The sequence below is a fragment of the Argiope bruennichi genome, chromosome 4 (genome assembly GCF_947563725.1).
Source record: "Argiope bruennichi chromosome 4, qqArgBrue1.1, whole genome shotgun sequence".
NCBI classification, from domain to species: domain Eukaryota; kingdom Metazoa; phylum Arthropoda; class Arachnida; order Araneae; family Araneidae; genus Argiope; species Argiope bruennichi.
Genome location: NC_079154.1, coordinates 80,361,351 through 80,376,295, shown reverse-complemented (window position 1 = coordinate 80,376,295; position 14,945 = coordinate 80,361,351). Strand labels below are relative to the sequence as shown.

The 14,945-nt window shown below is 26.4% G+C and overlaps 1 protein-coding gene across 2 annotated transcripts in view; it reads right to left on the bottom strand.

Moving 5' to 3' along the window:
- LOC129965471 (CAD protein-like) overlaps positions 1-14,945 on the bottom strand; it is a 61,625-nt gene that overhangs the window by 25,575 nt on the left and 21,105 nt on the right. For both annotated transcript variants that reach the window (XM_056079366.1, XM_056079368.1), the window contains exons 25-36: positions 13,042-13,209; positions 12,198-12,380; positions 11,633-11,737; positions 11,071-11,295; positions 9,866-10,114; positions 9,590-9,754; positions 8,075-8,206; positions 7,686-7,887; positions 6,088-6,203; positions 5,261-5,476; positions 4,402-4,533; positions 2,608-2,719 (exon numbers count right to left, since the gene is read on the bottom strand). In XM_056079366.1, the coding sequence (XP_055935341.1) occupies positions 2,608-2,719; positions 4,402-4,533; positions 5,261-5,476; positions 6,088-6,203; positions 7,686-7,887; positions 8,075-8,206; positions 9,590-9,754; positions 9,866-10,114; positions 11,071-11,295; positions 11,633-11,737; positions 12,198-12,380; positions 13,042-13,209 (2,005 nt within the window). The remainder of the gene's footprint in view (positions 1-2,607; positions 2,720-4,401; positions 4,534-5,260; positions 5,477-6,087; positions 6,204-7,685; positions 7,888-8,074; positions 8,207-9,589; positions 9,755-9,865; positions 10,115-11,070; positions 11,296-11,632; positions 11,738-12,197; positions 12,381-13,041; positions 13,210-14,945) is intronic.

Here is a 14,945-nt window from a genome sequence, read left to right as displayed (position 1 = left end):
TTATATTGTAAAATAAAATTTCATTGATGAAGATTTCCATTATTATACACAAAATGAATTTTTAATAACTTATGAATGCCAAAAATAAATATATATGCAGTTAAATTCAGTTATTTTGTTAATTCTTTTTGTCAGTGAGAAATTGTTCTCATACACAATAATAATTCTCATAAAAAATGCAGGAAGATGAATTTAAATTTTGTCATAAGTCACTACAAGAATGATAAAATATAAAGTTACAAAAAGCTATCATTTATTACATCCAAGGTTCATTTATGCATAATTCTGCTAACAGCAGATAAAAAGTCATTCAACTAAAACCAAGTAATTTAACAAGATAAAGTAGAATATGGAACCTACATTGCATTCATTATAAAAGCATTTCTTGAGTTTCATAAAATTTAAAGTCTTTCAACATTAAAGAAAAGCCATTTCATAATCATTTTATATTTTATTCAACATTTTAACCATTCTACAATGTAAATTCCTTGACAAACTAAATGATATATATATATTTTTTCAATAATGTTAATTCATTAAAAAAAAATGTAAGATGCGATTTCAAACAGTAGTAAAAATCTTTCTGAAGTCTATTTATTAAATACTAGTACTAGAATACTAGACAAAGAGAACTAAAACATGATGTTAGAGAAATATTTTTTTAAAAAAAACACAGTAATTAGTGATGATTAGACTTTAATCCAAACTATTAATTAAATAAGATGGTTAAACAACTCTAAAAGAATTCTTGCTTCTTTTACATTTTCGTTTTCAAACTGATAATACTGTCAATTTCTTTTGTAGCTTTTTCTAAACATATTTTATAAAGAGGCATATTATATCTATACTTATAATAAAGCTCAATGTGTGTGTGTGTGTGTTGGCGCTCTACAGGCCAGACCGTTTGACCTACAGCTACCAAATTTGGTACATGTATACCTTGGAGGTTGGGAATGTGCACCTGGGGTTCCTTTTTTCGAATTTTTAATTAGAATTTTAATTATTAATTAAAAACTAACTTTCCCGCCAAAAAAATCTTTTCATTTCCCCACCGCCAATCTTTTTACTCCAGTTTTTTTCCCCATGCTAAAGAGGATAGGCTTACGAAATTTTCGGCAGATTATTTCAAACGTTTCTGTTTATTTTCTTAATGTTTGATGCATTTAAAATTAAACATTGTTAATTAATCGATCTTTGAGATTCATTCTGAAGTACTTTTGAATTAAAATAAAACAGAATAAAGGAAATTAAAAATTTCTAATCTGCATAGCGTTACCCCAACTGGCGTAGAAAAAAAATCACGTATTTGTGTTACGTAACTGGCGTTGAAAATTCACGCATGCGCATTGTGTTCTGAATTCCGCATTGTGTTGACAATTATTATCAAAGAATGCGGACTGGATTTAAATTATTTTTAGGTTCGTTGTATGCTTTTGTAATTAAAATGTATTTATGTTAGTTATATATTTTTCGTATATGCTTATAGTTTTAAGTACATCGTTTTTTAAGTAGTTTTTTTTAAAACCTGTTTTCAACCGTTTATTTTAAACGATTCGTTTTATTTTCTTAGTGTTTGATGCATTTAAAATTAAACATTGTTAATGAATCGATCTGTTTATGATGAATCTAAGAAAATTTTGTTGACAAATTCTTGAGATATTACATAAATAAGCCGGCGTCCTGGCATAGGGGTAGCGCGTCTTCCCCATGATCTGGGCGTCCCGGTTTGGGCATGGTTGTTCTTCTGTTGTTCTATCTGTGAGATGTGTGAATGTGCCCTCCTGTAAAAAGGGGTTGTGCGAATGAATGATGCGTGAGTGGCAAAGTCGTACTCTTGGCCCTAGTTGGCGCTGCTATAAAAAATAAGAGACGTCCCCCTCAGGCTTAAATCGCTGTCTTCGTAACAGCGGGCTTGTCAGTGGCAAGTGCCATAAGAAACAAACAAACAAACAACATAAATTAAAAACGATATTCTTTAGTGCCCATAAAGTTTAAACGCTGAGTGACTCTATTTTCAGTAATCAGATTATTAAAAAAAACGCTTTGTTTCAGTAAAAAATATTATTATATAAATTGAAGATTAATTCTTTCCACTTTAATTTAAAGCATAAATTCTACGGGTGCTAACAGAAAATTAGAGAGATACATATTACGTTATAACTGAAGGCCTTTATAATATTATGAATGAATTATATAACAGTCAAAATTTGAAGTTTTAAAATATTTTAATGAAGAAGCTATTAAAGTAGGAATTGCATAAAATATTTAATTATCAAAATTTTAACGAACATTAAGATTCGCGAACCGGCTGGTCGCCAAAGACGGCTAGTATATATATATATATAAAGTGAAAAGATCCTAGTATGAAGAGTTAAAAACAATACACCTTCAAATTAACTTGCATAATAATTACAGAATAGTCATTAAGAATTACAGTCTTTAACAAACTTCCAATTATGCATCTTATATTAAATAAACTGAATGCTAAGCCACAATAATTGAATAGCCAAAAATATTTGAGAATAATTAAAATGTAATAGAGATAAAATAAAATAGAATAAAATAGGAAAGAATTCCTACAAAATTTTCTTGAAATAAAATTACTACCTTCTGAAGCTGCAGCGACAAACATATCTGGAGTAGATAAGGACATCCCTGAATAATGTTCAGAAGGAAAAGCTATTAGACCAGGAGTTATTCGACCTCCAGCGGGAGAAACCTGACGTAACAAAAAAAAATCAAATTCTTTCAATTTTAAAGCATTAACATATTTATTAACAATTTAAATTATAACCATTCATCATAACAATGAAATTTGAAAGAGTAATAAACTTTTTTAATGCTAAAAATAAAAAAAATCAATTTAATTAAATTTATTATATTCTTTCTGAAAATAAGAATTTTTCTCCTTAAATACCACCTTTTGTTAAAAACACTTTTTAAGATTACTAAACCTAAAGAGAGATTATTTAATAATTAGCAGTGTGGATTACTCATTTTGGTTCGTGACTCGATAAAATAAAAGCTACAATACCATCAAATATGAAATTTGACAAGTTAGTAAGTTGCTTATGATATATATTAGTTGATTATCCCAAACATATATTCATATATATATTTATATATAAGTATTATTTTATGTGAAGCAGAATGCAGTTTCAAAGATAGTGAAGAGACTTTTGATTTCCTGATGCCATTTTATTTCATCTTGGAGAAGCACACCTTATTTACAAACAGGAGTGACGATCAACACACACAACACAGAAAGAAATGAGGAAAAAGCCCTTGAACATTTAATCCCTGGTCTTATATAACCTGAGATATTGATAGGGAAAATATTTTTTCATAGTGCTAATATATTATGAGATTTTGATAGGGATTTTTGACGCATGTTAATCACAAGTAAGTGAAACACAGAGATCTTTTAAAAAGATTGTGCTTACTTTTCTATTCCGTCACACGGAGCATGTGAAAGTGGAAATGTAAGCATTTTTACAAAGCTTCTCTTGAATTAATTAAGTAGAAACAGTGGAATCAGATCAGGAAATAAGAGAATGAAATTACTATGGGCTAAATTAAAATAAAGCTTTGGATATTAATTTGGAATAAATTAAGAGTTTAAAATATCATTATATATATATATATATATATATATCACAGCAAGTCAAAATATTTACTGTATGATTAACAAAAGCATAGATAGATTTGCAGATGTTGAACACATTTTGTTATTTATTGAGCAATTAAAGGTATCTTCTTCAACATTACCAATACAGCCAAAAAAATTTCCAACTAAAATTAATGTCAGCTAATTCATTAAAATTTTTCTAAGTATTAAAGCACTGAGAATTATTAGTATGTTACAGACTTTTAAAATGATCTAAGTACAAGGTTCTTAAAAAATATTTTCATAAGTTAAGTTCAATTTCATCATTTTATTATAAATTCAAGCTCATCTAAAAAAAAGATATTATCTTAATACAATAGCAAAGTAAATTGTTGTTTCTGTTTTGCAAGTTTTCCTTTATCTCAGCTGCTGATTTCTTTTTCTTTTTACTTGCTTAAATATAAGTTTGATTCCATATTGCAATCTAGTTTATATATTATTTACTTATGGAAGCATATAGCCTATTATCAGCTTCTATGGTATTAAGACTTTATTCATATTTTTAAAAATTTCAGGGTGAGGAAGAATATTAAAATTTCTCCTTTCAAAATGCTTGAAATTAATTTCTTAATCAGCTCCAGTTCTGAGCTCCAGTTTGTTTAAATGTAACAATATGAACAATGAACAAATTAAACTATGTATTCTTTGAATTACGTATTCCATGATAATTTTTTAAAGTATTCATATCAAAAGAAAAACAATGATGGCATAATATATATCCTTTAAAGACTTACCTGACTTACAACTGCAGACACAGGAGGTAAGGGGGAAGTACTTCGGATCTGAAGTGGAGAACGAGTTTTAGACTCAATAACTTCAGGTCGGAAATTGATGATATTTTGTCCAGAGCCAGGTTCAGATAAGATCTAAAAATGTTAACTAAATTGAATAACAAGGGAAAAAACCTGCATTTATAATTTTTTAAGTCTAACTTTAAAACATTTACATTTCCCTGTTTTACATTTGGGAAATTTAATTTGCATGATTTCAAAACAATTTTACTACCCTGCACAGAAAAGACAAAAATCTACTGTCTATAGCATGTACAGCACTTTATTATAGATTACAATTTCCATTACTATTAACTTAATTACTATATTAGTTACTTACTTGCTTAATTACTATATGTCGTTAACAAAGCATTAACTACATATAATAAAAAGAGTAAAAACATTTCAAATAGCTAATAACTCAAAATGCTACTAAATACAATTTTAATAATAAATTAATTTTTATTTAATATATATTTCTATTATTATCATCCACAAATTATACACTTTCTACAGTTTCATATATTAAATCAACCAAATGTATTTATCTCTTGAGCTATTTTTTGAAGCCTTAACAAATATATTAATATATTTGATATTTTAAAAAACGAGAGAAAATTTAATTACTGAACACTAAAGTGAAATGAAAATTAAAGCATATGTCTGCTTCAATAGTAATGAAGAGTTTTTACACTGTCTTTACTAATAAAATACAGTATTTATGTATATTATTCTTTGAATAATATCTAAAAAAGTAGTGTGATGTTTTGCACAATAAGTATATCATATATATATAATACTATCAAGGAAAAAAAAGTTCTACCTGGCCATCTACAAATGCTACTTCCCCTCTCAACACAACACGTCTAACTAGACCTTTCACTTTACGACCAGCAAAAGGTGTCCAGCGAGCTTTACTAAATGATGTTTCTGTTGGTATTACCCATTCTTCATCAAGATCGATCTCCACATATGTGTCTTTTTGCTCTGGTAAATTAAATATTTTCCTTGGATTATGGTACAATTTGTTTTCTAAGTCCTATAAAAAATAAAATATATGCATTATTATGATTTTTAAACTGTAACTTATAACTAAAAATTAAGGTAAAAATAAATGGAAGTTTTTATGTCTCAGAAATATATTTTATTTTGAAATAAGAAATCAATCTGAACCACAATTTATATTTTCTTAATATTTATTATCATATAATAAAGGTTAATTATAGGATGATGCATACTAATATAAAATTTGTATTTCATGCATTATTAAAGGACTTGCATTATTGGCTACATAACATTCTTAACTTATAAATAATATTTTAAGATTCTTCAAAACAAGGATTTCTTGACAAATTAAGCTTGACACTGACAAAAAATATTCTAAATATGACTTTATAATATTTATTAGGAAATAATAATTTATTTAAAAAAATTGAGCATAAATATAACATATGTTCAACTATTTTGTGCTCTTTAAATCTTTTATATACATATATATAAGTTATCTTTATAGTACCTCAATAACATAAAGAGAGAAAAATGCACCAAGTGTACTTCCTTAAATGCTTAATAAATTTTATAAAAATGAAACTGAAGCAAATATTTAACTGCAGTTCATAAATATTACAAAACAGTGCAGTGTAAGCAAACCTGCAGAGTAAGCCTTCCTTCATTGACAGCTGTTAACAAAAGAGGTAACATGGTTTCTAAACCTGGAAAACCAGGAGGTGCATCTTCTTTATTCTTTTCAGCAGGTGTGTGAGGAGCTTTAAAAAGAAAAAAGAACTCATAAATACATTTAAAATTAAAATTAATCTGCTGTTGATTTATCAGTATGAAAGTAAATAATTTAACTAAGCATTTTCTGACAAATTATTAAAACAGTAGTAAAAACTGTTTAATTACATACATGTTTCAAGGTGAAATATCATGTTCACTCATTTTAATTTTTTTAATTAACAATATTCCATTGGCTTATCTTTAAAATTATTTATTGTTAGGTGAATGTACATTCTGTCAGGCCAACAATGACACACAATTCTAAATAATATTTCTATTGCAAACATTCCTTTTTCTCAAGTAATACAAAATTTACAATAATATATAAGATGTGTTTTAAATAAATTCTATCATAGAATACTTAGTTATGGTAAAACACGTTAAATGAAAAAAAACTAAAACTATACCAATTTACCAACAATAATTTTGACTAATGTTAACACAGCTAAACTGTACCCCCAAAGACTGCACATGCAAAAAAAATTTTAAAAATACCAAAAGTAAAACAGTAAAGAAGTTGAAAGTTAAAGTTGAAATTCTGTATTATTCAAGATGGGGCAGACAACCTATTGTGTCCTTTAATAGTTAATTCATTTAAACCATTCAGATTTGACAACACATAAATTAATTTTGAAGAATTCATTATTACTATGTTTATCAAATTTTAAATGTTAAACAGGGTTTTTAATGGAATAAAAATGATCATCTGATACCACCGTGAACGTAGTCTCCGTAATCAGCTGATTATAGATAATTAGCAAATTAACGTGCCTTATCACGATTTACTCTTATCCTATTCCATCCTGCCATGCCTTTCCAAATGAAGTCAATTTCCACAGTAAGTTGCAATATACAATACAATACAAATAAATTTCAAAGGTATATGCTTAAAAGAGTTAGATCATATTTGTCAAGCTCTATTTTATTCAGATTTAAAAGTTACTACATGAAATAATATATTTTGTATGATTACTTACGATAAAAAAAATCAAGTAGCCTACATTCTGACATTAGATTTTGTATGCAAAATGACACTGACGATCATAAATAAGCTCACATCAGTCAATTATATTATTTACAACATCATAACAGAGAAATGGGAGGTTGAATGAAAGAAAGGATTGAATATATGTACGTTTCAAATGGATTTAATGGCATTTTACTAAAATGCTAATACAAATAGAGTTGAATCTTATAAATAGAAATTGCTCAAAATGAAGAGTTTTTATTTATTTGATAGAAAAAAAAACGCTAATAAAAATTGGAAAAAGATTGGTTTTATAATCATTTCTTTATATAAAAAAAAAACCTATATGAAAATCTGGATTAAAGCTAAATGTACAATTGTATGATATACAATATAAATAGCATAACAAGTAATAAAAAAAAATACTAAGTATCCCAAAAATAAAACAAAAAAAATTTCATGGTCAAGCTATTACAATAAATATTTATTTATTTATTTTTACCATGATCCGTAGCAAAGCAGTCAATGACATTCATATTTTCCCACAAGGCATTCTGATCTTCAACAGTTCCAAGTGGTGGTTTCACTCGTAACTGCAATTCTCCTAATGTTGCAAAATCCTCATTCGATAAAAATAAATGATGGGGGCAAACTTCACAAGTAACAGCTACACCTTTTTCTTTTGCATCTTTTATTAAAAGTATCTGAAAATAGGTACAGAAGAGGAGTAGGCTTGGTTTAAAAGTTCCATAATTGAAAAGTATATAGAAATATGCAATGCCTTTAGAATACTCAACTCTAACAAAATTAGGTTTATATATGTTTTATATAATATGTGTATAGCAACAAAAAAAAATTATAAAAAAATTAAATAATTGAAGCTTTTAATACCTCATCTTTTGTAGAAACATGGCAGATATGTATTGCTCTATGCATGAACACAGCAAGTAAAATTGCTTGAGCTGCAGTTGGACCTTCAGCATGTACACATAATGGTAATTCTGGTGGACATCGTTCAAAATGCTATTAAAGAAAAAAATCAATTCAATAAATATTAAAAAGCAGTTTTACTAATTATTTTTAAAAAAAGAAAAAAAAATCAATATCCAGTACAGAGAAAACAGTCTCATTGATAGCATAAAAAACTTATTGACTCTCCATTTGCTGAATTTCCTTCTTAAGTTATGATAATTTGCTCATTTAAAGGAAAATAAATGAAATCTTGTATTCCATGGATAGATATTAGACTAAATTCTTGAAGAATTCATTTCAAAGTTCAATATTATTTCCAAGCTTATAATTTATCATTCTATCAAATTAATAATACAATTTCATGAGTTATTAATTAATAAAGCAAGATGTATATTATTATCCATATATGCAAGTTATTTCAAGCTATTAGCATTATTAAATATACATTTAATATAACATACTGAGAAATCTGAAAAGTATTTCTATAGTATTTTTTTAACAATGCATTATAAATTACTTATTTTTATGCAACGAATAATAAAAGACGGAGCATTTACATTTTACAACACTTGGCATTCAATATTTACAGCAATCAAACAAAAACCTTTTTTTGCATCTATAAAGTATGATTGCTGTAATTATTTTCAATTTAGTAGGAAACATGCATTAAGAATCATCAAATGTGTATTGTATTGTTGTTGTTTCTTATGGCACTTGTCATGGACAAGCCCATTGCCGAAGTTAGTGATTTTAAGTTGAGAGAGCATCTCTTGTTTTCAGTAGCGCCATCTAGGGCCAAGAGTACGTCTTAGCTACTCATGTGTCACATTCGCTTGCACAATTTCTTTTTACGGGGGGAGGGGTCACATTTACACACTTGACTGATAAAATGCAGATGAACAACAGCCATGCCTGAATCGAGACGCCCAGATAATGGGGAAGACATGCTACCCCTATGTCAGGACGCTGGCTAAATCAAATGCGTAAATATTATTAATGCCATTACATTAAAAGTTGTAAGAAATAAATAAAATTTAAAACTGAATATTTGATCAAATTCGCTAACTTGCATCTTATTTGACCATTATTGCTTGTCAGGGTTGATAACAATATTCAACAAAAACTTGAAATTTGACTACACAATAGGCTGTCCACACATTAATACTTCCAGTTTCATATTAATGACTTAAGCATAATGTTGAAAATAATTACTATTGAGACTCTGAGTTACATTTTATAACATTCATTATATATTGCATAATATTCTATTTAATATTGTATATTTTGTTCAATAAATATAGATACAGATTTTAATACTAAATTGTGCTTTTGTACTTATGGATATCCAATAATTTAGCACTTTAGCTAATCTAGTAGTTCTCAAGTTTGATATCTATCTGCCAACATATTGTATTTATATTTAAAATATTTTACCTTCTTCCATTCTTCCAAAGAATGTAATTGCAAAGGTCCATAAGTTGGATTGAGATACATCTTGATCCCCACAATTTGTGAATGAATACTTTGTAAAATTTCTGCATTATTAGAAGTTGCACCCGCAAACAGAGCATAATCGCATCTTGCACCAGCTTTGGCTTTCTAAAATAATAATAATAATAATAATAATAATTCTATTAACCTCAAATTTAAAGATATTAAATTTTTCTTAAACAGAATATATAAAAGGAAGTTAATTTGTAAATAACTTACCTGGAGAGCAATATTAAATGAATCTTTATCAATAACTGGAGGATTAGTATTTGGCATTGCACATATAAGAGTAACACCTCCAGCTAAAGCTGCTGCAGTACCTGAAGAAAAGTCTTCTTTATAAGTAGCACCAGGATCTCTGACGTGAACATGAACATCTATAAGTCCGGGTAATGTTATCATTCTACTAGCTGTCAAACAATCAATGTAGGGCTTCATAAGAGGTTGGCCTTTAATTCGATTCAAGGACTATAAAGAGAAGCATTTTTTTTATTATGATAAATTTAACATATACTCATAATTTTTCTATTAAGATCAACACATCAATGAAAATTTTATAAGTCATTTATTTTCCTACAAAAGAATTCACATTCATATAAAAAGTGTATTTAAATTAGCACGTTGAAAGGGCATTAAGAACATCATATAAACGAATCTAGTTTACAGTAAAATGAAGTGAATTTTTTTACATTTGTGAAAACTACATTTGGCATACTGAACCAATCATATTACTATACTTCTTAATGCATTTTTTTGTTCACATATATATCACATATTTTTGTGTGCACAAACAAGCATGCATCTTAAACTGCAACATCACCTTCATGAAAGCAAAATCACCAAACATACTAGAAAGGAAAAATCATCTTTCAATAAATTAAAATGTTATTGAATATGCTATATTCAATAATGCTATGAGTGAAATGCAAATATCAAGAAAAAATCTGTTTTGAAAAGTTTTAAAAGTATTTCAAAAGTTTTAAAACATAAAAAAAATTAACATTATACAGCTGCTATCTAGAAATTGAATAAAATTAAAACACATATCAAATAAATAATGGGAGAGATAGATTTGAATTTTTTTGTAAACTCAGGGATTGATTGCTTTTTGTAAACATGAGATTATTATTATATATTCATAACATATTGTATATAATTCATATCGGTTTTTTTTATATATTTTAAACAAGTTTCGTTTTTTTAGTCTTTAAAAAGTTACCTAAGTTAAAAGTTAAAAAATACCACATCTAAGATGTTAAGTAATTATAACTAAATTATTGTTTTAATTTAGTTATAATCGCAAAAGTTTATTGGACGAAATGCCCATTTGAAATCCTATATTTTAACATCATGACACTTACAAATAAAAGTTTAAAATCTATTCAATAAAAAATATTTTTAATGAAATTAAATTACTACATTACCTCAATCAAAAGTTTAGCACATTTCACATCTGTTATCAAAGGTATAGCATAGTTCACAGCCATTCTACGTGTTTGATATCCGTGAGAAGCCCTAGTGTATCCACCACTGTGCATTGGCAAGTTAATTACAATATCAAATTCTTTTTCAGCAAGATAATCTGTAATACTTTTATTCTGATCACGACATTTTCCCTTATTATCATATGGCCAATCCACAGGTTCAATCTAAGGGGAAAAGTTTTATTTGAAACATATTAATTAATAGAAAGGATTTTAAAACTTAATTCTTACTTCTTTAAAAAGACATTTATATTCTTAGATTGAAAAAAATATATATATTCTTAAATTTTTTTTACAAAAATAGTTGACTATTTTTTGACTATCTAAAAAATTGACTTATTTTCAAAATACATACACTAATTTACAAAAATTCATAAATTATATATTTTCATACTAGTTTCAAATAATTATGAAAGAAATAATATTTTGAAAATGTATACTTTAAGGGAAATAATTCTTTAAAAATATCAAAAATGTTAATAAATGAATTAAAAAAACTTACAGAAATTCCTTTGGTAGAATAGTAGTCAGCAGTACCGGTGCTTGCATATAATTTAAGGTTCATATTCTGTAATATCCGAACATATGGCAGCAGTTCTTCTTTATGCTGAAATTATTTACAAAAAGTTAACATTTTTATGAAAAGTAAATAAAAACAAGGCAAAATTACCCTTTTTCCCTTGGAAAAATAATTTAATGCATAATTATTGCTCCAAAAAATAATTATATACAACTGCTTTAAATTAAATTTCTCTGAAACATTAATTACGCCTCTTCTATTTTAGAGGAATTTTTATTTTTCAAAATTAGAAAATAAATTTTTAAAAAGCCAAAAAGATGCACTGTCTTGAATGGCGCCCGAGAGGAGTCATCTGAGGACAAAAGAAAATAAATCATGTACCAGAGCAATAATTCAATTTTTAAAGTAAAATATTTTTCCAACTCAGTCCAAAAATAAATTTTCAAGAAATAGGTTAAAAATATAAGAATTTCATTGATGATAAAGCAAAGCTAATAATGTTTAATATAAATACATTTTTCTTCAAAAATTATGAGAATTAACAAACCTTGTAGCTTCCAATTGAAAGCAAGACAGATTTTTTAGGAAGACGGAAACCAGTACTTATGAGAGATTTCAAATATGCTTCATAAACACTTTCTCCAAAACATGCTACTTCTCCCGTACTGGCCATTTCAACCCCGAGAGTTACATCAGCTCCATCTAAACGGGAGAATGAAAATTGTGGAACCTGGATTGAAAAAAAAAAAAAAAAATCTTAGCTATTATCTTTTTTTGTTTGACATTTATTCTTTTTTTTTTTTTTTTTTTTACTCTTAACAACTGAAAATAAAAATATAACGAAAAATATACGAATATAAAATTACGAAATACGAATACGAAAATTACGATAACGAATTACGTTACGAAAAATAAATAAATATAAAATGATATATTATTTATTAGTCATTTTTATTTTATTAGTAATTAGTATTATTAGTCATTTTTAATACTACAAAAAATATTAAATTAATTAACATAAACATTAAAGTTTTGAAATTTTTTTAAGTGAAATGATAGCAGTATTACATTACTAAATTTCACTAATGTTTTTAAGCTAAAAAAGTATAAATAAGAGAATATTTTTGCCATTTGATAATGATTCAATATTTCATGGTCTTTCCAAAATAAATTTAGGAAATTACAAAATGAGAATCTTTCAAAACTATTATAATATATTTGAATTTTAAAACTGAAATTTCAAAAAATAAAATAAAATGATGTTATGGAAGAAAAAGTAGAAAAATTGAAATATAATCTTTCTAGTATATTTTTTTTTTCCTTTTAACTTTCAGAAAACTGTAATGAACTAATCAAAATAACTTGAGCTAATTATAGAAATTCAAACTTACCTTGACACCAACACGATTACCTCCTAACAAATCAAAAACTGGCTCAGGCTTTAAACCCATAATGACTTGGGTTGCAAGAGCTATGAAATCACAATTCAGAGTTTTGGAAACAAATGGAAATGATCGAGAAACTCTAAGATTGCATTCAATCACTTTCAGCTGATTGTCCTGCAAAGAAAATATAAGTTTAATTAAGAAATTCAAAGAATAATTTAAGGAATAAAATTGAGACAATATTTTGTACCTTTTGTAGATTTAAATTTACAAAACTCAGTGATTTCAAGCATAAAATATGTTTATTTAAGAAATGAAAAGTACTTAATAAATGATAATTCTAAAAAAAATAACATTGAGGAATATTTTAGTATGAAAACTTGTTTAATATCTTATCAGAAATTAAAATTTCATTTTAAAAACGTAGCACTGAATAAATGCAAAACAAAAGGTTTACATAGACACAAAATTTTAAAAAAATTGATTTTTTTTTTTAAATACATATTTTATAAGTGGAAAATACTGTGTGGTAGATTAAATATAAATATATTATAAAATACTGTGTGTTAATAAGTGGAAAATAAATGTGCTGGTAGATTGCTGGCATCTTTTTAATAAATTATGGAAAAATATATACATTATTTGTGACTTTTATATAAATTCTCCACAACCTGTACATTCATTATTTGAGGTTACAAAAAACCATATTTAAGCTTTAAATAAAAACTAATATTGTGTATTTACAATAAAACATTTTAATGCAAGTAGAGTCATAACATTTGGGCAAAAATATGTGTTGTTTAATATGAAGTATAATACAAGTCAAAAAATACATTATGAAAATAATTATAGCTTCTTGATTATTTATCTACTTCTTTAAAACTGTGTGTATAATGCATGTGTTAAATATAATGAATTTAGAGTCACTAAAATATCCATGAATATGAACAGTTTTAGATTTGAACTCTTCCCCAGCACAATAGATCAAATATAAGAGCAATGCATTAAAAAATACCGATGCAAAACCCTTGTGTAAAAGTTTATGCATATCTATATAAGTTTATAAATAGTTTGTGTGCCACAGAAATTGAAACAGTTGAATAATTTTCTTCAAATTCTACTGAAGGTTTTTGAGACAATTCAGTAAACAGCTCATTTTTAAATTAAAAACTTTTCATGTTTAATGGTGCTACTTTTTGAGAAAAAAATATAATTTAAATCATTTTATTCATTTGATTGGCTTTGCCACTCAAGATTAACACGTTTACAGACACTAGCTTAATAGAGGACATTATAAACAGAAAGAATAGCTACATATGCTGCTTTGTCCATAAATGTGTAAATAAAATTCTGTCACATTCTTTAAAAATTAATAATTTTAGTGAAAAATTAGCTTTTAGAAATTTTTAAAAATTGATTGACTCAATCCATAATTTTTCCAAGAGGCAGTAATATTTTTAAATGCTTCACACAACTTTAACTTACATTTTATTCAAAACTAAATGCCTTTGGTAACCAGCTGATTTACCAAATATATTGATTATCTTAAAGTATTTAGATATAGCTTTATATTCATGATAATTTTAAAACCCCAGACCAATTGTTTTATATATGCTCTGCTTATTGTGTACATGAAACTTTGTAAAAAAGATCTGTCCCATGACATCATGACAAAATGTAGATGTGTGGCTCTTCTATTTTATAAATTTTGCAGCATTGTAACTTCACTTTTTTATCATTTTGTAATTACCGATATTAAATAAAAGATTGTTCTTTAGCTTTCCCCAATGGAAGAAAATTATATGATTAAATATTTGATGAAACAAAAAAAAATGGTTTGAATTTCAAAGCAACAATATAAATATGTTGATAGAAATTAGGCAAAAAAATATATTTTTAAAAATGTGCTA